Below are 23035 nucleotides of genomic sequence, written 5' to 3' on the forward strand. Positions count from 1 at the left end.
TTTTGTCCTCTTTCCTCCTCCTTCAGCCAATTGCGCCTTTATTTCTGCTGAGGCTACATTAGGGAAACCAAGGTCCAGATACCCTGTAGTGGCAAAGGTAATACGTCTCATCGGTGACGGAGCTGGCCTAGAGTACAAATCCACCCATTCCGTTGTAGGAAGAAGGCAGTCTGCTTCGTTCCCAGGTGCGGAAATCAGGCGCGGGCTCTCTGGGACACCCGAAGGGAGGCGCGCGCTCCACCCTGCTGGCTTTGCTGGGCCTGGGGTGCTGGAGGCGCAGGTATCAGACGAAGCCATCCTGCAATCCTGAGCCGAAGTCGAGTAGCCTAGCCAATCAGCGTGAGGGCAGTTCTCTTTAGTTTTCAGTTGTGGGTTCTTTTTAGTTCGCAGGAGATAAAGGCGGGGCAAGGTTTGGGGACGGCCGATGATTGGGCAAAATGAGAACCTTTAAGCCTATCGAAGAGCACCACGTGGGCGGGACTACAGAAACCGGGGCTGCTTACCGCCGCAGCCTGGAGTCCCCCAGACCCGCGGGGATCTGCGGCCGCCCTCTGGGGGCGGGCGGAGGCGGAGTTCGGTGCTGCAGCATGCAATCCGTACCATCTGCGTTCTGGGCCAGGTGGGGGCCGGGCGCCGGGCCCCAGGTCCCTGGGAGCCAGCGGGCTGCCTTCGACCCGAGTCAGCGTCACTGCCGAATCTAAGTGAGGTGGCAGAGGGAAGGGCCAAGGAAAGCGCCGGGGAGGGAGCTTCGCGGGCGCGAGCTGGGGCCCTGCTCGCCATGGGGGAGGTGGAGATCTCGGCCCGGGCCTACGTGAAGATGTGTCTGCACGCCGCCCGGTACCCGCACGCCGCCGTCAACGGGCTGTTGCTGGCGCCCGCGCCGCAGTCGGGAGAATGTCTGTGTCTGACCGATTGTGTGCCCCTGTTCCACAGCCATCTGGCCCTGTCCGTCATGCTGGAGGTCGCCCTCAACCAGGTGCCGCCTCTGGACGCCCACCGACCACCGCGAAACCCCCTAACACCCCTTAGCCCAAGCCCATCCCAGGCCTTTTGGCAGCAGTGCGCACCTACAGGGCGGGTGTCGCCACTGAGTTTCTGATGGCCCCTTTCCCATGGCAGGTGGATGTGTGGGGCGCGCAGGCCGGTCTGGTAGTGGCTGGGTACTATCATGCCAATGCAGCCCTGGACGACCTGAGGTGAGTGGAGTAGACAGAGGCAGAAGGCCAAGGGTTATGGGATGGGAAATCAAGAGAACTCTTGGTCATTCCTTCCATCTTTCCTTCGTCAAATGCTTAGGAACGGGGTCTATATCCACCAGGCTAGGCTGGGTACTGGAGTGAGGGAATATAGAGTAATATGAAGAAGGTCCCTGGAGGAGCTCCCGTGGGGATGGGGAGGATAGCTGTGTATCAATAAGTTGACACCTGGTTTTAACCGAGGTGACCTCCCCTCCGCCAAGTGCTGAAAGAACACAGAGGAAGCCCAACTAGCAACTTTAAAGAAAAAAAAAAAAGGAAAAAAATTTTAAAAGATTTTATTTATTCGCAGAGAGAGAGATCACAAGTAGGCAGAGAGGCAGGCGGTGGGGCGGGGCGGGGGAGGGGAGGGCGGTGGAGGGCCGTGTGCGGTGAAGCAAGCTCCCCGCTGAGCAGAGAGCCCGATTGGATGATTCTCGATTCTCGGGGATCCATCCCAGGACCCTGAGACCATGACCTGAGCCGAAGGCAGAGGTTTAACCCACTGAGCCACCCAGGTGCCCCAAAAGGAAATTTTCTTATATAAAATTATCTACTTATGTTTTAATCATGTATCTGGATCAAATTAAACAGTTTTGTAATTTGCTTTTCCCTCCGCACTTAGTAAATATCTGCCATCTTTTCATCTCTACACCAAGATTTGCCTTATCCTAACAGCTATATAGTATGAGTATGGATGTACCGTGATTTAATGCCTTAAACATTGAGATTGTTTCCCATTTTTTGTTAATACAGACAGTGTCCAATTATTACATTTATAAATGGAATTTCTGGGTCAGCATATGTATAATGTACTATTTAAATTTGGGTGGTTATGCCAAATTACCCTCCCAAAAGACCACCTTTGATCTCCACCTTAACCAGCAGTCTAAGCACCTGTTCCCAACTGCACTCAAGTGTCAAAGCAGTTGTTTATGAAGCTTAAAGCAGCCGACCCCCAGGCCCGAGACAGGGAAAGGCCACCACTGTGCCATCATCTAGGAGACCAGGGAGGTCCAGCTCAGATGGACAGGTCTACCCATGGTCAGCTCCTCACTCCTCTGATCTTTCCTCTACACAGTGCTGGACCCCTGGCCTTGAAAATTGCTGGGCGGATTGCAGAATTCTTCCCTGGTGCAGTCCTTATTATGGTAAGGTTTGGGTTTCAGGGTGGGGAGTTGGTGAGAAAGTAGGAAGGGGGATCCTTGAAACCCTCACCACCCCTTCCTTGTCCGCAGTTGGATAATCAGAAACTGGTGTCTCAGCCTCATGTGCCCCCCGTCATCGTCCTAGAAAACCATGGTCTCCGCTGGGTCCCCAAGGACAAGAACTTGTGAGTGCCCTACTCCCTCCACCTTTTCCTGGAAGCCCATAGCTCCTGGGCCTCCTCTGTCCTTGATCTTGCCCCCAAGGGTCCTTCTCTAGATGCTAACCTCTGCCAAGTGTCAGGCCACTGCCTGCTGAGTGTGACCTCCACGGGGGGTGGTTATGATTTCAGAGTGATGTGGAGGGACTGGGAAGAGTCACGGCAGATGGTGGGAGCACTACTAGAGGGCCGGGCCCACCAGCACCTTGTGGACTTTGACTGCCACCTTGATGACATCCGGCAGGACTGGACCAACCAGCAGCTAAACACCCAAATCACCCAATGGGTGGGTCCCACCAATGGAAAGACCTGAGCCAGGGAAGGAGGGGAAGGATCAGGATCCAATAAAAATACTTGGATGAAAGGACAATGGTATGACTATTTATTGTGCCTGGGAGGCAAGAGGGGGACAAACCTCAACATGCTGAAGTTGGGGAAAGTCTGGAGTCCTATGTAAAAGATAGGAAGGTCTCTGCCAGACCCATTACAGAATGAGGGGAGGCTAATAGATCATTCCTTTTGTTTCTCCCCTGGGCTTCTTAAGCTTCTCGAAGTTCTTCAAGATGATGTCATACAACACAGCCTACAGGGCCAGAGAAGAGTAGGGGTCAGCCACAGGACCCCAACGGCTCCTGTGCCCCATTTCTAACCTTATGGAGAGGCTAAGGTCTGTGACCCTTCACCCCCAGCCTGCAGGGTCAGGGAGTAGGTGGCCTGGGAAAGCTGCCTCTGCTACTCTGCCCCCCAACCCTCGCTTCCTCACATAAGCGTTGCGGATCTCCATGACCATCAGCCGGATATCCCGGTACTCTGCCTCATCGAGCTCGTGCACCAGCTGCCGATAATCACCCTGTGGGAGACTTGGGTCAGGCCTGACTTCAGATGCGTCCTTCCCCCACCATGCACCCTGACTTGGGCCTCACCTACCACGTGGGGCTGCTTGGCTGCTTTGGTCACGGCATCGCCCCGCTCTGAGAAATACCTGTAGAAAGTAGAAGCCTATGGAATGGGAGAAGGAAGACAGAGCCCAGGCCTCTGTCCAAGGCCAAGGTAGAGTGTGCAGGCAGGTGGAGGTGGGCAGTCACTCACTTGGAGATTTGAGTGTGGAAGCCTTCCAGCTTGGTGTGAAGGGAGGTCATCAGCTCAAACACCTTCTCCTAGTAAAAGAATGCAAGGAGGAAAGTGGAAAGCAGCTGGGACTAGAGCAGTAAGGAAGGCAGAGGAGTGAGGTAATGCTCTCACCTGGACAGCCACTCCAAAATTGTTCCCATCCTCAATCCGAGGTATCTGCAGCTGCAACCAGGTGGTGACCTGGGAGGAGGGAAAGGCATCAAAGCCACATCAGCTCCCAACCTAATTCCCAGGTTCCTGTCCTCGGCGTCCCTGCCCACAGTCGGGGGAAGGACTCAGGTCAAGTCTGTCCTAAGCCCCAGGGCCTACAATTCTGGCTTCATTTGCTGTGCTCTCTCCTGCTAATACCTGGCCAGTGCTAAATCCTACCTGGCAGAGGCCAAGGAGGACAAAGGGTTAGATCTGAAGCCTGGGGGTGAGAGTGGGAGGTCTTACCAGGTTGAGCTGCTCAATGACATCCTTGATCTCAGGCTTTAGACGCTGAAGGAGAACCACGATCTTCTCATTGCAGTTCACTGGGCCACAGGGAGGACCTAGGCAGTGGGCAATGGGTCAGTCACCAGGCTGGGACTGTGTGAGGGCAAGGAAGAGGAATCCCTAGGGAAGAGCTCCTAGGAGGTGAGACTCAATCCCTTCATGGTGGTACCTTTGTCTTCATCTTCCCCTTTCTTCTTTTCATCTTTGTCTTCCTTCTGCAGGGAGAGAGGGGCTCTTGCGAGTCAGGCCTAAGGCTGACTTTTCCCATGGTTGGGTCCCTCCCCCCAGCTCTTCCCGGCTTGCCTCCTGCTGTTTCTTCCGTTCCTCTTTCTCCTTCTCCTTAACTGGATCAGGCACTGGGATGTCCAACGGGGCCTTCAAATTGCTCAGATTGGCTTCGTTGAGAGCTGGCTCCTGGTGCAGGGTGGAAGGAGGGCTAGAGGCAAGGGTATCCCTCTCACCTTGCTCTCATGGTCTCCCAGACTCCCCCCTTGACCCCTACTCTCTAGCTTTCTGCTGCCCCCAGTACCTTTAAAAATGCATCCAACTCAGAAATCTTCTTGGGGAAGTAGCTCCCCAGCAGGTTCTCTGTCTGTGTGTGAGGTTGGGGTGGGGGAAGATATGGGTCAGAATCAAATGTTCTTCCTGGCAGTGAAGCAGGGCTGACACTGACCAGCAAGGAAGGGTTGAGCAAGGGGAGTTAGGTAGGGGCAGGGTGCTGATGGGGCAGGTCTTACCTTGATACACAGGTCTTCACGGAACACGTCCACCTGTGGAACACAGGCAGTCCTTCACCACACCTGGCTTATGGCCAGTTCGTTTGAGGACCGTACCCTTAGGGTTGTGTAGGGCCTGACCTGGGGAAGGGTGGAATGCATCCCGTGGGGCTGGGAAGGGTGAAGTGGATCCCCGTGGGGCTGGTTGTGGGGGATGAGAACATTCCTGGCGGTGAAGGGTGAATGGTCCAAGTGGGAACAGATCCCTCGGGTCTCCTGGGCTGTGCAAGGAGAGGTTTAAGAGCCTCTGCGACTGGGGCAGGGACGGCGTACCCTGTGGGGTGGGCCGGGGGCCCTTCCGTGGGAAAGGCCATGAGGTGGCAGAGCAGCTCCGGCACCCCGTGTGTGGCCCGGGGCCCCGCGCCAGCGGACTTCCCCTCCACGCCAGCTCTCTGCTTCACTGCACCCCGCTGAACCTCGACCGCCTGGCCTCTCCGGGCAGGCGGACCTCACCTGTCTCCCCCGGCCAGGGCGCAGGTGCTCCTGGCACCGAGGCTCACGTGGGCTCGGATAGACCGCGACCCCGACTAGCTACCGGGCTGGGGGGCGGGTCACGCACGCCTGCAGCCTTTCGGAGCCACGCCTCCCTAAGGAGCCCCTCCTCGAACCCGCAGCGCTCACCTTGGCTTGGGCTTCAGGCTGGACCCTGAGCATGGCCATGGCCGGGGCGGGGGGCCTAGCGCCGCACGAGAAGCGGAGGGTGCACAGGGAAGGGAAAGCGAAAGCAGCTCTCACCACCCGCACGGCCTTCCTGGGTAGCCGGGGAACGGAGGTACTGGAGGGGGCGGGGCCAGCCCGGGAGAGGAGCGAGCGGAGGGCTACCGCCGCGGCCGGGCTCCCCCTGGAGGCCGAAAGGAGCGCTGCCTCCTCCCCCTCCACCCGGCGGCCCGCCCCAGCCCACCTCTCACTCCCCGCCCAGCTCCCGAAGTCCAGCCTCTCCTTCCCCGCCTCCTCTCTTCCCGCCTTTCGTCTCCGGGCCTGCTGCCGCTACCTTCACCAAACACACTTCTTTCCACGCCCTCGCACCCCACGCAGCGCGGGCCCGCCTCCCCGCCTCCCGGAGCTCATTGGTCTGCCACCGGCCAGTCCCCGCCTCTCATTTCCCTGCGTCCGGACACCTCCGGTGCTCTTCTGTCTCTGTTTGGCCTGGGACAGTGATAAGCCTTATCTGGCGCTCTTCCATCTTTTCTGGATTCCCTTCCCTAGCCCTGGCTCCACGGGCATCGTCTGGCCTATGCGGTGACATTCAGAAGCTGTCACCCCTCCAATCCAGGCCCCGGTCAGCTCCCTTCTGACCCTCGTTGTGAATTATACCCCCTATACTCTCCACACAGACTTCTCTCTGGCTTGAAGCTCTTTCTTTCTTGTTGATCTTAGAATGAAATCTAAAGGGCTTTCCTGGCCCAGAAGTCTTGCCTGGCCTGCCTGGCCCCTGTTCTCCCGCAACTTCACTTTCCACTGCTTTCCCCCTTCCCTTAAACTTGCAAATAGCTGGGCCTTCCATTGTTGCTTAAACCCGTTGTGTTAGGTGTCACATTCATTCCTGCCTCAGGCCCTTTGACTTTACCAATCCCTTTGCCTGACACACCCTTTCCCTGTTTGGGTGGTCATTAGGTTCTCTGCTCAAATATCACCTCTCCAGAGAGAACTCTCTCCATAAAGTACCTCCCTGCCAAGTCTCTATTACAAACCAGCCTGCTTTAGTACATTCATAGCACTGAAGCTCTCTGATATTAGCCAGTTTATTTGGGGGGGGAGGGGATAGTGTGGTTTAGACCTGGGGTTGGCAAACTTTCTCTAAAAGGCCAGATAGCAAATATTTTAGGCTCTTGTGGGCCATATGGTGTCGGAGTAACCACTCAACTCTGCCATTAGAGCAGGTAAATAGCCATACCTAAATGAATTAGCCAGGCCAGGTTCCAATAAAACTTTATCTGTGGACACTGGACTTTGAATTCTGTATTTTCACAGACCGTGATATATTATTCTTCTGTTTTTTTGTTTGTTTTGTTTTGTTTTTTGTTCTTTTTTCAGTCATTAAAAATGTAAAATTGTCTCTTAACTCTCAGGCCATACAAAATCTGGCCACAGGAGGGCTGTAGTTGCAGGTTCTTTGTTTAGAGCACAGACAATGGACCCCTGTCGCCTGGGCTCAGAGTCACTTAACCTCTGTGCCTGTTTTCACAACTGTACAATAGAAACACTACCAAACCCACCTGCTGGTAGTGGTGGTGTTATGAGGGCTTAGATTTATAGGAAGAGCTTAGAGACACTTAGACCTCTGCCTGACCCATAGTGAGCACAAGAGAAATTTGCCGTAATTTGTGAGTTTATCATCTGCCTCCCCCATTACCCATCAGCCTTCAAAGAGCAGAAATCTTGTTTTTATTATTCACAAGGCATTGAACTATGCTTGGCTCAATAAACAGTTGTTAAGTAAATGTAAAGTAAAAAGACAGGCAGGCCCTGAGGGAAGGTGGAAGGGGAGATTCAGTGAAGGAGGCAGAAAAAACAGTGAACGGAGCAGAGAGAAGCACGTGCTCAGCGGGAGTGCTGCCCCTACCTATGGGCAGTCTTACCTGCTGTAGCATTGCCATTCCTTGACATCCAAGTCCCACCAGAGAGCTTGAAGTCTTCGAGGACTGGGAGAGTTGACCGCAGGAGGGATGGAGAGCAAGCATTAGGAAGGATATTCAAGGTCGCTAAGGGTAAGGAAAGGCTGAGGAACTCGAGGGAGACTGCCTGACTCCCTTCTCACCCTTCCCACCGTTTCTGAGTCCTCCCAGCCAAAGAATGAGCAGAGCCCCAGCAAGGCCTGATTTGCCTTTATTTCTTTTAGTTGTGCTTGCGGCTGGAGCTGGGCCGAGGGAAGAGCCCGTGGCCGGGGCTCCCAGGAGACCAGGGCTGATGATACCAGCTGCCATAGGTGAGGTACCAGGCAAAGGTGCCCACTGCGGCCCCCACCACCTTGTGGGTGTACTGGTGGAAATAGATGACGGTACAGAGCAGCAAGAAGTTCCAGAGGCCCAGCAACAGCACGTTGAGCAGGAAGACGAGGCGAAGAGGGGCCCCGGCTGGCAGCCCGTGGGCCAGATACTTGGCGAACACTGCCGCTTCCTCGGCCATGAGCAGGCAGCAGAAGGTGAGCAGGAAGGTGTGGGAGGAGACCGTGTAGCCCCGCCACTGGTGGCCGGCTGCCAGGCAGCTGCGGCGGTCCGGAAGCTCGTGCAGCAGCAGGCCCTGGGGCAGAGGCTCAAAGCAGGAGCCCGTCAGGTCCTCGATGAGCAGGAAGGCCCGGCCAGCCCCCCGCCACACTGCGGCCCCCACCACCAGCCGGCTCAGGTGCCGTGCCGTCACTGCCACACGCCGTGTAGCCAGGAACACCACCAGCAGCACGAAGCCCCCCAGGAAGGTGCATGTCCAGCCCCATGCTGAGTTCACAAACTTTCTGTGGGCAGAGAAGAAGGGAGGCTAGCTAGAGACCCCCTGTCCACCCCATCTTCCACCCCATCTGTGTCCCCATCACTGCTCTGCCTCCTGTCCTACTTATCAGCACTGGTTCTGTTTCCTCCCCAGCCACTTAAACTTGGCCAGCTCCTTAGAGGCCCATTCAACCTTCTAGGAGCCACATTTCCTCTTCAGCCCTGCTCCTGATTTCCCCTGGACCCCCCAACTCTGTTCCCCTCCCCCTCCCCCCAATTTCTCCTCAACCTCCTAGCCTATTTTTAGTGTCCAGACTGGCAGGAGGACAGAAGCCTGGAGGAGGGAGCTGGGATCCCAGAGTGCAGGGAGCCGGCGCCCACAGCCTCCAGTGGACTCACATGTTGAAGAAGTTGCCATGGCTGGCGAAGATAGTCCGAGGGTTGACGTGGAACTGCAGAAGGGGCCCAAAGATGACCACTGCTGCCAGCCAGGCATGGTAGAGGCGCCGTAAGCAGGGGCTGCCCAGCAGGCGGGCGGCCTGTTCACTTCCAAAGTACAGCAAGGCAGACGCCACCCAGAGCAGCACCTTGACCAGGCAGCCCAGCAGTGCCCGGATTTGGGCCCCGGCCCCCAGCCCTGCCCCCACCGCCGGCCCCCACTCCATCTTCCCTCCCCTTCCCACTAACCGCTTGCTCTGCTGGGCAGCTGAGGAGGGGCTGATGGGGCCCCCCCCGGACAAGGACAGGCAGTGACAGGTGTGACAGACACAGGGCAGAGCCCTGTTGGCAGCTGGCAGGCGGGGGAGAGGGGCGGGGGGCAGTAAGGGGCCAGGGCCGAGGGCTGCCACGTCAGCAGGGTCCTAGCTTTGGCTGTGTGTCCTGACAGTGGCCTGTGTCCTTTCCTGTTAGCCCCGTGTCCCCAGGTCCAACCATGTTCTGGTTCATGTCGGAGGGCCAGGCCTGCTGTTCAGTGTTTTGTCCATAGCCTGCCTGGGTCTGCCCATCTGTCTGGTCAGCCAGTCACCCCCACCCCACCCCAACCTGACCATGTTTGCTCCACGGGGAAATCAGTGCCATGAACCTTGGAAATCATTAAAAAAAAAAAAAAAAAATCTGTGCCTGCCTCATAATCAGTGTGATCTAGCCCCTCTCCTAAATTCTGAGCACAAGATGGCTGTGCACAGCCCCGCATCCAAGTCAGGCTGGGGGGCAGAGTACACCAGCGGGGATACCCACTTAGGTGTATCATGACCCTAGGGCTTGATCCAGCCCCTGTCTGGTGTGAGGGGCTCTGAGTGGCTAGTCTGGCCTTATGTAAACCATGGTGCTTATGCAATGCACAAGACATCGGATCTAAGATGGGACCATTCTCTGGTATAGTTACCATGACGGCCAACAGATGAGCTTTAAGTGTCCCAGGGAAGGTGTACTGTATGAGAGATGGCGGCGGCCCAGTCTGGACTTTCAGGACCCCAAAGATTAGGCTTACTGCCATGTGATAGGGATGGGGTGGGGGAGACCCTACAAGGAAAATCCCCAGCTTGGAGCCTATCAGAGCCTTAGGTTGTGTCCTCGAACTGGTTGCTGGGTCCTAAGTCCCACACTGGCCTCCCAGTCTGACCCCCCAGGGCTGGAGCCACAAGGCAGGGAGGAATCTATCCAAGGGATGTCCCTGTTATTCAATAGCTGTTCTAAGATCCTTTTTAGTCATCCTTTATCATTCCTCAGGACTGGTGGTCAGATTTCAGAGCACAGTGTAGGCCCATGAAGTAATAAAAGGAATGAGCAAGAAAGTGCACCTGGGTTCTAAACTGTGTGACTTCTGGAAGATCAACTAATCCTCCTTGGTCCTCAGTGCCCACATCCATAAACTGATCAAGATGGATTCATCAATCAGATTCCTTCCAGATCCTAAAGCCCATACCTCAACAGAGTTCCTGTTCATGGACCCTAACAGAAGACCTATAGAATGCCTCACATTTTTGACAAAATATATTTTTAAAGATTTTATTCCTTTATATGAGAGAGAGAGAGAGAGCATGAGTAGGGAGAAGGGCCAGAGGGAGAGGGAGAAGCAGACTCCCAGCTGAGCAGGCTCGATATCAGGATCCCAGGATCCCAGGAAACCAGGATCATGACCTGAGCCAAAGGCAGACACTCAACTGACTGAGCCATTCAGGTGTCCAACAAAAAATTTTTCATTGTAATTTTAAATAGTTACACAGGACATAATTTCCAGTGTATTGTCTCTCTCTCTCTCATTCTTTTAAATATGCCCAATGGATCTAAACAGTACAGTGATTATATATCTTACCATTTTCCATTTAAAAAAAAAGTGACAAGATCTTAATAGTCAGAAATTATATTTCCATCAGACTTCCCTCATAAAAGTCATCCTAGTATGTTTTTATGCCTGAATGTTTTACTGATCACAATTCTCTACCAAAAAAAGTATGTAATTTTAAACTTTTTTTTTTTTTTTAACAATTTACCCATTTAGAGAGAGAGTGAGCACATAAGCAGGGGGGCAGAGGGAGAGGGAGAGAATCCCAAGCAGACTCTCTGGTAGATCATGACCTGGGCCAAAACCAAGAGTTGGGCACTTAATTGACTGAGCCACTCAGGTGTCCCTGACACTTAATTTAAAAAAAAATATGTATTTATTTATTTGACAGACAGAGATCACAAATAGGCAGAGAGGCAGGCAGAGAGGAGGAAGCAGACTCCCTGCTGAGCAGAGAGCCCGACCCGGGGCTTGATCCCAGGACCCTGAGATCTGACCTGAACCAAAGACAGAGGCTTTAACTCACTGAGCCACCCAGGTGCCCCTGAAACTTAATTTTTAAAAATATTTCCTGTGATCATAAGGCCCTAGAAGTTAAAATACGTTTTTTTTCTGAATAGAGTTCTCACAATAACTGTTAGTAGTACAAAATTATAGTAGACATTGTTAGTACAGCTTTGCTTAGTATAGCTTTGCCACAGTATAGCAAAGATTTCACACATTGTGATAATTAATATTAAATACAAACCGAATTGTAAATGCATCTCTTAATGAGAAGAATGGATGGTCTTTCGGGCCTTGATTAAAGGAGGCTTCAAGGGATGCCTGGGTGACTCAATCAGTTAAGTGTCTGCCTTCAGCTCAGATCATGATCCCAAGGGTCCTGGGATTGAGCCCCACCTCAGGCTCCCTGCTCAGTGGGAAGCCTGCTTCCCCTTCTCCCACTCCCTCTGCTTGTGTTCTATCTCTCCCTCTGACAAATAAATAAAAATCTTTAAAAAAAATATATATAAAGGAGGCTTTGAAGCTATGAAGAATTTTAATTTGCTTCTAATTTCATGCCCTGGAGGTAATAGAGGTTCTGGGTGAGACTGGGGGCATTGCTGGGTTGAAGTGGCAGAAGGGGAACAAGGCGGGCCGGGGGGACGGAACACTGGCATGATAGTTTCACATGAGGCAGAGCAGTCAGAGGAAAGAGAACACATGTAGGCTGGGTAGCTGAACAAGCTATTCTTTTAAAACTCCCTGTTTTGATGTGAAAGAGGTATGACTTTTATCCCTGGCTGTGCCTGTGAGGACCCCTGGAGGTGTGCATCCTGGTTTGAAAATTGCCTTAGGGATAATGCAATGTCATGGCGATAGATTGATCAGAGCTGGAGGTGAAGCCCAACCAACTACCCTACTGACCACATCATGGGTGTGCTCTGGGGCTTGTCGCCTGACCTGAGCACGATGCCATTTCCTCACCTGTACAAAGCATGGCCGTGAGGGTGGAGGAGGTCCTGGGCGTGAAGCCCCCAGGTTGGGCCCGCCATCAGTGCCCGCCAGTTTCTCTCTGGCTCTGGGCTACGTCTTATCATAGACCGGAGCAGCTCCAAAGTCAGCCCCAGAACAAAGCTGCTGTGGTTGTTCCAGAATCTAATCTAAACCATGCTTGCTTCCTGCTATCTTGATTTCTACTTGCTCCAAGTTTCTGAGTTCAGTGAGGGAGCTGTCTGGTGCAGAGCTCAGTTAACAAATGATTTTGGTATTTCTCTTCAACTTGGGGGCATCAAAGGGGTATTTTTTCCCCACAGAGAAACATATGTGAAGGCTCTGTCAAAACTATTTTCTTGAAGTGAGGGGATAAAAGCCCTCAGACAGGAAAAAGAGAGAGAGACAGACACTGAGCCCGGTTCCCGCAGAGAATTTATTGAAGGAGCCAAAACCAGTGAGAGGACGAAGGAGTCCTACTTCAACATCCCTCCTTGAAGCTGCTGGCCTCCAGCATGATGGAACAGTCTGGGAAGGGAGGGCCTGCCCTGTGTGGAGCCACGTGGAACCTCTCACACTATAGCCTGTCCCACCTCAAAGACTCCGAGAGGGAGAAGACATAATTCCCCACCCCAGGAGGGTGCTGAGGACATGCCTTACTCATTCCACCCTACCCAAAAAGGCTAGAGCTCTAGCCTTCAGGACCTCTAGAAGAATGGCTAGAACACCTGGTCTGCTGACTGGCCAGTCTAATCCTCAACACGAAGGCCAGGGCAATGGGCCCGGCTGACAGCTCAGTTCAGACCTGACCCCAGGCATCTACTCTAGGAGCTAACACTTAACATCCAAACATGATTAAAAACACTCGGGACAGTTCTCCTGCTGCCAAGGGCCACACCTCAGATAATGGCAGTTCTGCTGGACTCTGGCCAGAGATAGAGAACCAAGCCAAACTGGTGTGAGCACACAAGGAGACCACTCTGCCCCGCAGCGAGGATCTTCCAGGGCTCAGCAAGGGCCCCAAAGCCGGGGCTTGTGCGTCTCCCCATCCAATGCCAGTGATTCCCCGAAGATCTCCCAGAAGGGAGAAAGGCAGGAAGAGGCAGAGAGCTTGTCAGAGGCTCACCCGTGGACGGGGATGGAAAGCAGATCTACTGGGGTGAGGAAAAGGCCGTAGAGGGGTGGGGCATGGGGGCAGGGGCGCCGGGCGGTTCCTCAGCCTCTGGCAGGTCGTCCTGGAAGTACTCAGCCTGGCGGTACTGCCATAGACGCAGGTTCCCGTCCCACTGTGGGCCAAAGGTGGCAAGTAGTCAGAGGTGCTGTCCCTCCTAAGTCTGGGTCCCAGAAACGTGCTGGTCCCCCCGCCCCCTACGACCTCACCGAACTGCTGACGATCTTTTCCTCAAAGGGGTGCCAACTGACGTCACGCACACAGGCCTTGTGGTTGGTCAGCTTCTTCACGATGTGGCCGCTGAGGAGGTCGTAGACTGCCCAGGGAAGGCCAGAGTGGAGAAGGGACAGCCAGAGGACCTCCCAAGCATCCCTCACGGTTCCAGAGCCGCACTGCTTACCTGCCTCTCAGGCAACTTCCCCACTTTTGCAGGGGAGCAAAGCCCCCAACAGAAGATGCTCTAATTCCTCAGTTTCTGTTCCCTTTCTCCCTACCTCGCGCTGAGTGTGTGGTCTAGCAGAGCTTGGGTATCTCTCCCTGGCCCTTAGCTAAACATCACAGGATCTACAGCTAAGAAAACGAAACATGGCTTTAAAGCCCTTTATGTCGGTTTTTGGAGAAAGCCACAAGACACAGAAGGCATAGCAGAAGTGAACAATGGGCTGTCTGAGAGGTCCAAACCTGCTCTTCCTCATCAGGATGGGGGTGCATCTTTCTCTCTGAGGGGGGCTCTATCCGGGTGCCCCCCTAGGTACCGCACCGGCTGAAGCTCCTTATGGCCGGAGGTGTGTTTGTGTATCTTTCTGTACACACCTCCTGCTTTAGCGGCTGCACGTCCTTTACTCGGAGCTGCTGTCCTTTTGTTCCTGTCCCCCTCTACCTTTCATCTGCCATCTCTTTCCTTCCTTGACTGGCTACAAAACAGAGTGAAGTGCATTTCTGGTAAGCTATTATATTTACTGACTAGGATTCTAGGTTCCCTTTCTTAATTTAAAATGCGAATGAATACAAGGTTTTCTATTTCTCTATTGAAGCCCAATCTGCTGGGAGCTCAATTAAACGTCACTCATAGTCACCAATGGGACTTTTAAGGCTGTCTCTGGTGGTTAGAGGTAAAACGCCAGAGAAACACTTGTGCCTGTTCCTGGGTGCCCTGTGCCAACATGATCCTTACCGACCACTTTGCCAGTTGAGCAGCCGCTGTAGATGAACCGCTGCCCGGTGCTATGGGTGGGGGAGAATCGGCAGCGGATGAGGGTGTGAAGCACCCCGTGGCCCCGGTAGGTCATCAAGGAGCTGTCCCCTGGGAGCTTCAGTTTCCGCCAGGCTGGGTAGCAATGCACGGAGAGCCCTAGGTTAGGGAGCCTGGACTCTCCCATACCATTAGTCCTGAGCAAAGACTAATGCTCACTGACCACCTTTTCAATCCCCAGTGGGTGGCTCTTTCCCCACCTAATATTCCCCAAGATGGCTCTGCTGGTTGTGAAGATACTGAAACCCTTTCACCTTGGTTCTGAGTGATCCCCAGCACCCAGCCCTAGGACCCCCCCCGCCTTTCCCCACCATTAGACAAACGAAGAGTTAACGCCTGGTGAGGGGGCGCGTGGGGCAGGTGGAGACCCCCAGGCTACAGTCATATCCACTGTGTCCAGGCTAGGCCTTACCAGGGGTTAGCTATGTAAACTGCCACCCCCAACTCTTTACTCTCCAGATATCAGGTTCCACTTTCTCTGCTCACCTTTTTTGGGCACCTGCTGCCAGCGGTAGTCCCAGTTTTGCTGTGTGGCAGCCTGCCGCGAGGCCTCCATGCCTTCCCGACTAGAAAAGCGTCGGATGTCCCAGAGCTTGATGGTCTGGTCTTTGGAGTTGGAGATGAGATAGCGGGCATCACCCTGTGAATCCCCAGATGGATACCCAGGTGTTAGAGCTTGCGGACACCGGTGTCTGTCCATCTAAGTTTGCTTCTCCAGGTGAGGGGTAAGAATGCCAGCCTTTTGACCTAGCTTGCCTCTTTCTTCATCCAGGCGAGCTTGCCACTGGTTTTCTACCACAGAACCAACCCTCTGGCTAGGTTTCCCCATCTTTGCCCAGTGCACTGGCTGGGCCTCCTAGTCAATCCTGGATTAATCGTCTTTCCTTCTACAGAAAGCCCTGCCCTGCTCCTTGAGGCCTTGTGAATACAGAAGGATCTCCTGTTCCTAGGCTTAAGCCCCTTCCCTAAACTCCAGCTCTTGCAAACCTGAATAAGGAGCTTGGGGACTTCCCACACCCAGCCCTCTTGACAGGCTCCTGGACGACTGTAACCTGGCCACGCAGGTCTGCTTCCCAGCCCACCTTGCTGTCAATGAAGGTGATGCCATCCTGGTGTCCAGCCAGTGCACCCACAGGCTTGGGGTCATCCTCCCGCATGGTGCGTCGATCCCACACTTTGCAGATGGCATCATCGCCCCCAGAGAACAAGATCTGGGAGCTTATGTCAGCAAAGGCCACTGCATTCACGTCATCCTCATGGGACTCAATCTAGGGAAGCAGGAAACCAGAATACCTAGGACCTCTCTCTCTAGGTCTTCTCCTAGGCCACGGACCAGGAGGCAGAGGCTCTAAGTCTCAGAAGCAATACCTGAAGGGTGCGCCGGTTCTGTTCTCGATCAAAGACATAGAGGCAGCCATCATTGGCCCTGAAAGGGAAAGGGTGAGAGGGGTCTGGAGCTGGAACTGAGAGAACCAGTGCTACGTGTGCCCTGGACAGTCCCTGTTGCAAAGTCTCGCTAAGGGGCAAGCCCTGGTCTCCTTTTACGCAGGAGGCGAGACAAAATTTAGCTATGTCTGCAAGGAGGTTTGAGACCTTCCATCTTGTGTTGAGGAAAGAGTGAGCAAGAGGTGAAATAGCTTGTAATAGCTGACCTTGGGAAAGGGCTGGCTGTTCTCTGTAGCTGCCTGGATAGCAGTGTCCAGTACAGTCTCTGCGGGAGCAGAGCATGTCTCTGGGAGAACTCCTAGCTCACGGATCAAGGGCTCCGTCCCCTACCATACTCACCCTCCTAGGACTTCCCGTCCATCGGAGGAGACGGCAATGGAAAAGACTGCAAAGCGACGCTCGTCTGGCCTGAAAAGAGCAAAGGGGGAGCCGGGTCAAGGGGACCTCCCTCAGCCTCTGTGCCTCTACACAGAATTAGACGAGGGTTGTAAGGCATATTCCAGAGGGGAAAACGAAGTCTTGTCAACACATCCCAGAACGTGGATCCCCTCCGTGAGCACCCTGAAATAATCCTACAACCACCTATTTTACCCTAGTCCTCTGGCTGACAAGGATGGGTGCTTCCCTCCCAGGAATCCACACAGAGACACTTGCAACCAGTGTATTTTTCCCTCTAAGCAGGGGTTCCAGTTCAAGAGGTCTGCTCCTCCAGGAGCCTTCCCTGAGAAGTTTCTGATGGGCAGTACCTTAGGTCCAGGGCAGTGTGTGTGTCTCCCTCCCCGTAGATGTTGCAGATATGAACTAAGAGAGGCAAGAGAAACAAGAAATCTTTCAGGGCTGGGGGAAGGAGGGTGGAAGTGGAGCTAGGCAGGAGATGGAACAAAGGGTGAGGGTGTCAGACCCTGGAAGTGATCTTCCCAGGAGAAGCCACAGAGTCTGGGCACAGAGCACATGGGCATCTGGAGACCTGGGGTCCCAGGCTGGAGAGCCAGTGGAAGTCTGGGGCATACTCACTGTAATCAGACCAGCTGGAGTATAGGAAGTGGTTCCCATCAGGGGTGAAGGCCACATCCAAGACGCTCCAGCCCACGTCCCGGGCCTTGATGCTCTTGAATTTATGGAAGCGGCCATACCGGCAGTCATACAGTCGGATTGTTTGGTCTGGGTAAACGGGGATCGGGCAGAATTAGGGAACCCCCTCCTTGCAGCCTCTCTAGATCTGACCTCGCTTCCACTGTACGTCTGTGGAATCTTCCCTTGATCATGGGAAACATGTTCTGGCTAAGCATCCCTAACCCAGGGTCTGAGTTCCCTGGATCTGGAGCTTTCTAGCCTCAGTCAGGGGGTATGTTCCTTGTGCCACAGCACTTGGTAGGACCAGGGTCTGGTACCTTGGCAAGCAGACATGAAGATCTGACCATCTTTGCTGTAGATGCCGCAGAAAGCCTTCTGAGAGTAGGTATCAGTGAAGCCCAGATCATTGGGTAGGAAGCTGGGAAAGCAGAGAGAAAGTGAAGGTAAAGGGAGCTGAGGGTGAAGTTAGTCCTGGTTAGCAGAATCCTAACAGAACTGGGTGTGAGTGCAAGGGCGGACTTCCCTTTTGGCTTGGGCTATGATCCCTTCTCTTTTATTCATTCAATCCTCCTCTCAATTTCTATACTCTTCCAGTTTGTTTCCTCTCAAGCTTTGACCCCATTTGACCTAACTTCAATATCCCTGAGGATCCTCTAACACCTGTCCCTTCAAAGTTTAGGGGATAAGACCTATCTGGCCCTTAGAGTCTCTCCACCAAGCCCCATACTCACTGAGACATCATTCGAGACCGTTCTCCAAGGGAGAAGCTTCCCCGGTGGCAGAGGCCCCGTTCTCTCTAAAGGAAGGGATTGGGGAATATTGCTAGCAGAAACAGAGGGCCACTTTAGCCGCACCAAGCCCCCTCCTCCAAAGATAGTGCTCTTGCTACAGAAATGGACACTCCACACACTAGTAAGTCCCACCAAACTCCAATGCAGGCTGGCTAAGCACTCTCCAGCTCCAGCACTCGAGGCTTCCTTGGAGGGCTTACTTCCCTCTCCTCTGGGGTAGGCAGAACTTCTGGCTACCTCAAGAGGCCTGCTGCCAGGCTGGTTGGAGGTGGAGAGGCCTACCTGGTGCAGCATCTGAGGAAAGCTGTGCTCCTGGGCTGCCCGCCTAAGCCCCAGCTGCCCTGTAGCCAACTCCACTTGGGTCTTGATCTCATTGCACTCCAGCTCCCGGGTGTCAGGGGTTGCATCCACTGTGAGTACCAAGCAGAAGTTCCACCCTAGGTCTTCCAGCCCCAGAACTGTGCTCCAGCCCACTCGATGCAGCTGAAGAGACTGGGGCTGCAAAGACGCTCTCATTCCCTGAATTATCTCATCTTCTTTCCACTTCACCTACTGTTCTTGCAATAAAACAGAAAAAGGGTTTTCCAATGAAAGTCTTCCAATGTTAAGGTCTCAGTTGGCCTTTCCTCTTACCAGGTGGGTTGTATCGGTCCCCAAGACGACCATCCCAAGCACTGTCATGCTCTTCCTCCGAGTCCGAGAGGGCCTGGATGAGCTGTAAATTTGCTGCACCACCGCCCTGCACCAACCTCACTTGGCCTCTGTGGAGAGATGCCCATGATAAAAGGGAGGATCCCTTCCCCAAACCAACCAAATTCAGAGTCAGTGGCTATTGAACTCTTAGACCACCTGCTACTCAAACCCTCATACTGTCTCTGTTTTGAAGTTTGCAGCTGACTAGACCTTGGCTGTTATTTTCAGTCTCCTAAAAGACATGGTAGGAAACGAATCTTCATGCTTACAGCAGGAGTAGAGAACCCCAACATTCCATGGAGGCTGACAGACCTACTCAGCTGACTTCCTAGAGAGCTAAAATTCCTGAGAGCCTTTCCTTCCGAGCCTCTGACTGAGGAGTCTGGCACAGAACACAGTATTCTGAAGGGATTCCCAGGCTTTTCTTCTCCCCTGGGAGCCACAGCTGGGAAACAGAGCCAAGTGGCACACCTTTCCAGTCAATTACCAGTGGTGGTCACTTTCCTCAAAGCATTCTTTCCTCAAGAACAGGATTAGAGTTAGGTTAATTTAAACTTGTTTTTCAAGTAAATCCACATGGCCTCATATCACATGTCCGTAACTTCTCCAAAGTTCAACACCCACCTCCCCAGCTCTTCTCTTTACCCCTCACATCACGCCTTTTCCATCAGGGTAACATTTTTAGTTTTTTATTTACTTGGGAAATAGATTACACTTGCATAGTCTTAGCTAGAGAGGCAGCCCCCCTAAACACAAACACAAAAGCGAATTGTCTTCGTGACCCTCCCTAATTAAGAACTACTCTTATTGGGTTCTGAGCTGAGTGCCATGAGTGTCCAGAAGGGAAGTTCAAACAGAACAGCTAGTCTGAGCTAATCCCATTCCCTAGCTTCTGTAACCACCCTGCTTGGAGTTGGGACCAAGGGACTGTGGTGGTCCCTGGTAGGGACACATCAGAGGGTAAGTTACCTGCGGAGGAGATAGGCCAGTACCTGGGCCAGATCCACATCTTCATCCTCCTCTTCTTCTTCCTCGCTCCGACGTAGGCTAGCCCCTCTTCGGGGCAAGCCCTCGGAGGGGTCTCCGGACCCAGTTCCTGCACTGCTGCTGTTCCGTGATCCCATCTTCTGGTCACAGCATCATTAGGTCCTGTGCAGGGACTCCTCCTGTCACCTCCTTGGGTTTGGTGAAAGCAAAGCCTGCTCTAGAAACACCAGGGGCTCCCGAGATAGAGCGGTAGCTATCTCTAAGAGTGCGACCCTTCCTAGGGTCTGAAATCCCTTCACTGTAACCTTTGACAACTCCCAAGGCTTCAGGAACACAAACCTTCCCCAATCCTGTGAAGCAAAAAAAATCAAAGTGAAGCCTAGGGCGCTACCCTAGCTCACCAATGAGAATCCTTTGAAGAGGAATTTCTCAGTTTTCTACCTCAAACTCACCTATCAAAGTCCCTGGAGGGGTGGGTGGGTGAATTCCCAGGTAACCTCCCTGGCCGGCCAATCAAAACCCGTCGCGGAAGAAAGCGCCTCATTAGCTTATCTTACCTAACCAATCAGAAGCTTTAGGGCTCTGAGACCCCCCGACGCCCCCCCCTTACCGACCAATCAGAGCACTCCTTTGCGAAAGCCGGCAGCAGCGACAACCAATGAGGTTAAGAATTCGCCCTAACACCCCCCCCCCTTTCGCCCCACGCCCACGTGGTGTGCCGGGGGTGTGTACGCCAAGTGGGGGAGGCAGGGAGGAAGCCGAGAAGCCCCTCCCACTGAAGCCGGCGGTTACTGCCCCGCGCGAGACCACCCACCAGCCAGGAGCGGTCGCAGGACCCGTAGCGGCGCGAGGCCTTGTTTACACCGACGGAGGCCGCAGCACCGGCCAACCGCTCCTCCGTCACGCGCCTCCTTCGTCATGCATCTCCTGGCTTCCCGGCCGGAGGACAGCAGACGTCACGCGTTGCCCCTGACAACTCCGCCCCCTTGGCCCGCTAACTGGACAGCTGAGGACAGTGATTGACAGATGGGCGGGAGAAAGTGCGTGAGGGATGAGAGGGGAGGAGAAAGCGCGCGACCGAGGAGGGGCGTTTGCTCCCACTTGGGAGGAATAAATGGGGAACCCGCAGCTTCCTGAATCAGAGACAACGGAACTACGCTTAATAGGTGAGGGGCGGAGCTTACAAAAGAAACTGGTGGTTCGCTACCTGGAGGTGTCTTTAGCGAAGGATACAATTTGCTGTCGGCCCCTCAAGTTATTTTGGCTTCGGAATTTCCAGACGATCTCTAAGGGCCTCCCTTTCTCCTAACCCTCCGCCCCCCGGCTTCAGCCTTCTTCTTCTTTTTTTTTTTTGCTGGTTGCAGCTTCTGCCGGTCGGGCCCTAAGGGGTGACCGGCGCCTTTAGGGTGTTTTCACGTCACAGATGGGCAGTCCTCCACACCCTCCCTTCCGGGTCTAGCTTCCGGAAGCCCTGTTTTGTGGGTATTGCCCTTTCTAGACCACCCCTTAGCTTCTTTGGCAACTTTTTAGATGACATTTGGATTCCCTCCGGGGTCTTTGTAGACGCTCCCTAATACTCGCAGGGTCTCTAGGGGCCTTTCCGGTTCCGTATGTTGTCCTTAACGCCCCTGCGCTCTCCAGGATTTGCAGACCTTCCCTAGGCCCTCGGTCTCCCGCGGGCCTCTCCTCTCCCCGCACCTTATACGGGGAGTGCTCGAGTGCCGCCTCCTACCTGTCCTCCGGGTTTATGAATAACCCGCTGAGTCCAGGGCCGGGACATGCCACGTCTCGGGATCCTCTCCAAGGCTGGAGGTCGAGTGACCTCGCCGCGCCGGGTGCAAAGGCCCTGGGTCCAAGCTGCACCTCAGCGCCTCCAGTCCACACTCTCTTAGAAGTGTTGCGAACTCTCCCAGGGGCCCCCTGAGGTCAGGGATGGGTGCGAGGCTTCTTAGATCTCGTGGGCCCTCCTATCGCTCACTGTCCCTGGGAGGGTGAAGGTGTAGTCAGACCAGGGCGCTTCTTGTTCTTCAGACGCCTAGAGTCGAGCTTATCGTCTCTGGTCAGTAGAGGCGTCTTCATATGGGCGTGGGATCTGTACAGGGCTCTACGCTTAGAAGGGCCCCGTGCTTGGTTTAACGTACTGCTGTCGCTGTCTGAAATTCTTAGTATTTGAACCAGCACCCCGCATTTTCATATTGCTCTGGGCTCTATTAATTATGTAGTCTGTTCTGCCGGTCACCCAATTCTAATGGTCAGGTAACTTACAGTCAATTTCCCTGTGACATTTGTTGAGACCTTAGGATTCTGTGGTTTCCGGGTTATCCACCCTGGAGAATCTGAAATCATTAAAACAAGCAAAATCTCTCCCTCCTGTTTGCCCTTTAGATATAGTTCAAGTCTTACAGATTCTTTAGCTAATTAGTTGAAGTTGTTTTCACTGTCACTACCCAAAATCAAATTTTCATTACTTCTTGCCTCTCCTATATGATCTGCTGGAAAGATTTTTCCCCAACCGCATTTAGTTCTTAACCTACAAGTGGTTGTTTATTGTTTCAAATACAGACTTCCTAACCTGGTCGCCTTTTTTTTTTTTTTTTTTTTAATCAGTCTCATTTTATGTTATTTCTGCCAAGTAAATATGCCCATAAATTCTGTGCTGTTTCCACCTTTGCACCTTCCCAGGAGAATTTCTTATCTGGAGGAAACTTTGTCTCTATCCGTGGCCTCCCTCGTGATCCAGTGGTACCACTTCCAGGAATCTAGCTGGGACCTATATACTAAATCTAGCCTTAAGATTTCTGTTCAACAGGGGCCCCTGGGTGGCTCAGTGGGTTAAGCCTCTGCTTTCAGCTCAGGTCATGATCCCAGGGTCCTGAGATCAAGCCCTGTGGTGGGCTCTCTGCTCAGCAGGGAGCCTGCTTCTCCTCTCCACCCCTCCCCACCCGCCCCTGCTCTCTCTGCCTGCCTCTCTGCCTACTTGTGAACTGTCAAAAAAAAAAAAAAAAAAAGATTTATGTTCAACATAGCAATTAGTGATAAGAGTAAAACACTGGAAACAAATAGGCCCAATATACTACAATACAGGAGGATATTGGTTAAATAAATTATGGTTCATATGGAAGACAAACATATCAGAATGATGCAGTCTTCTTTTTTTATGGCATGGGAAATTGTGCAAGTTTCATTGGTAGGTTTTTAAAAAAGGTGGTGGTCAGTTCTTCTGGTGGCATGTTGTGATGGATGCAAAAATAATATGGTTTCAATTCCCCATTAAAAAGGTCTAAAAGTATCCAGGTTCATTATATCATTAAACAAATAATAAAATGGGGAAGGCCTTGCATGAACTAATGACAAAGGTATAGTATGAACAGAGCATCAAATATACAAAGGTATAGCATGGACAAAATTAATGTATTTTGAGTACTTTGAGTTCCACAAAAAAGAAACAAAAACTTCT

At 53.2% G+C, this 23035-nt stretch overlaps 4 protein-coding genes across 8 annotated transcripts; 1 reads left to right on the forward strand and 3 right to left on the reverse strand.

Annotated features, from left to right (window-relative positions):
* Positions 1 to 333: 333 nt before the first annotated feature.
* Positions 334 to 8912, forward strand: EMC9 (ER membrane protein complex subunit 9). 2 transcript variants are annotated; one of them, XM_032856319.1, is made up of 8 exons: positions 334 to 619; positions 934 to 976; positions 1120 to 1196; positions 2317 to 2386; positions 2474 to 2568; positions 2734 to 2921; positions 4142 to 4147; positions 8900 to 8912. In XM_032856319.1, the coding sequence occupies exons 1-6, from the start codon at positions 438 to 440 to the stop codon at positions 2912 to 2914; spliced, it is 648 nt and encodes a 215-aa protein (XP_032712210.1). In that variant the 5' UTR covers positions 334 to 437; the 3' UTR covers positions 2915 to 2921; positions 4142 to 4147; positions 8900 to 8912. The 2 variants fall into 2 exon arrangements, with proteins under 2 accessions (XP_032712210.1, XP_032712212.1); XM_032856321.1 differs by having other exon boundaries at positions 526 to 976.
* On the reverse strand, positions 2961 to 5835 carry PSME1 (proteasome activator subunit 1). 2 transcript variants are annotated; one of them, XM_032856317.1, is made up of 11 exons: positions 5607 to 5835; positions 4947 to 4979; positions 4739 to 4801; positions 4513 to 4623; positions 4379 to 4424; positions 4168 to 4265; positions 3844 to 3912; positions 3691 to 3758; positions 3529 to 3583; positions 3365 to 3451; positions 2961 to 3184 (listed from the first exon to the last, which is right to left on the reverse strand). In XM_032856317.1, exons 1-11 carry the CDS (start codon positions 5643 to 5645, stop codon positions 3104 to 3106), a joined length of 750 nt encoding a protein of 249 aa, XP_032712208.1. In that variant the 5' UTR covers positions 5646 to 5835; the 3' UTR covers positions 2961 to 3103. The 2 variants fall into 2 exon arrangements, with proteins under 2 accessions (XP_032712208.1, XP_032712209.1); XM_032856318.1 differs by lacking the exon at positions 5607 to 5835 and adding an exon at positions 5067 to 5165.
* On the reverse strand, positions 7797 to 9508 carry FITM1 (fat storage inducing transmembrane protein 1). Its single transcript, XM_032856305.1, has 2 exons — positions 8807 to 9508; positions 7797 to 8433 (listed from the first exon to the last, which is right to left on the reverse strand). The coding sequence occupies exons 1-2, from the start codon at positions 9070 to 9072 to the stop codon at positions 7821 to 7823; spliced, it is 879 nt and encodes a 292-aa protein (XP_032712196.1). The 5' UTR covers positions 9073 to 9508; the 3' UTR covers positions 7797 to 7820.
* Positions 9509 to 12581: 3073 nt separating this feature from the next.
* On the reverse strand, positions 12582 to 20518 carry DCAF11 (DDB1 and CUL4 associated factor 11). Of its 3 annotated transcripts, none has more exons than XM_032856322.1 (15): positions 20393 to 20518; positions 19584 to 19767; positions 18532 to 18659; positions 18181 to 18308; positions 17839 to 17903; positions 17425 to 17525; positions 17048 to 17194; positions 16780 to 16834; positions 16373 to 16441; positions 15956 to 16013; positions 15670 to 15855; positions 15074 to 15227; positions 14510 to 14662; positions 13545 to 13651; positions 12582 to 13450 (listed from the first exon to the last, which is right to left on the reverse strand). In XM_032856322.1, the coding sequence occupies exons 1-15, from the start codon at positions 20496 to 20498 to the stop codon at positions 13316 to 13318; spliced, it is 1776 nt and encodes a 591-aa protein (XP_032712213.1). In that variant the 5' UTR covers positions 20499 to 20518; the 3' UTR covers positions 12582 to 13315. The 3 variants fall into 3 exon arrangements, 2 of the variants coding, with proteins under 2 accessions (XP_032712213.1, XP_032712214.1); XM_032856323.1 differs by lacking the exon at positions 20393 to 20518 and adding an exon at positions 20031 to 20382 and having other exon boundaries at positions 19561 to 19928; XR_004382544.1 differs by lacking the exon at positions 12582 to 13450 and having other exon boundaries at positions 14510 to 14664; positions 15075 to 15227.
* Between the last annotated feature and the right edge of the window lie 2517 nt (positions 20519 to 23035).

This window comes from Lontra canadensis, unplaced genomic scaffold (assembly GCF_010015895.1).
Source record: "Lontra canadensis isolate GAN:19392208 unplaced genomic scaffold, GSC_riverotter_1.0 scaffold12, whole genome shotgun sequence".
NCBI classification, from domain to species: domain Eukaryota; kingdom Metazoa; phylum Chordata; class Mammalia; order Carnivora; family Mustelidae; genus Lontra; species Lontra canadensis.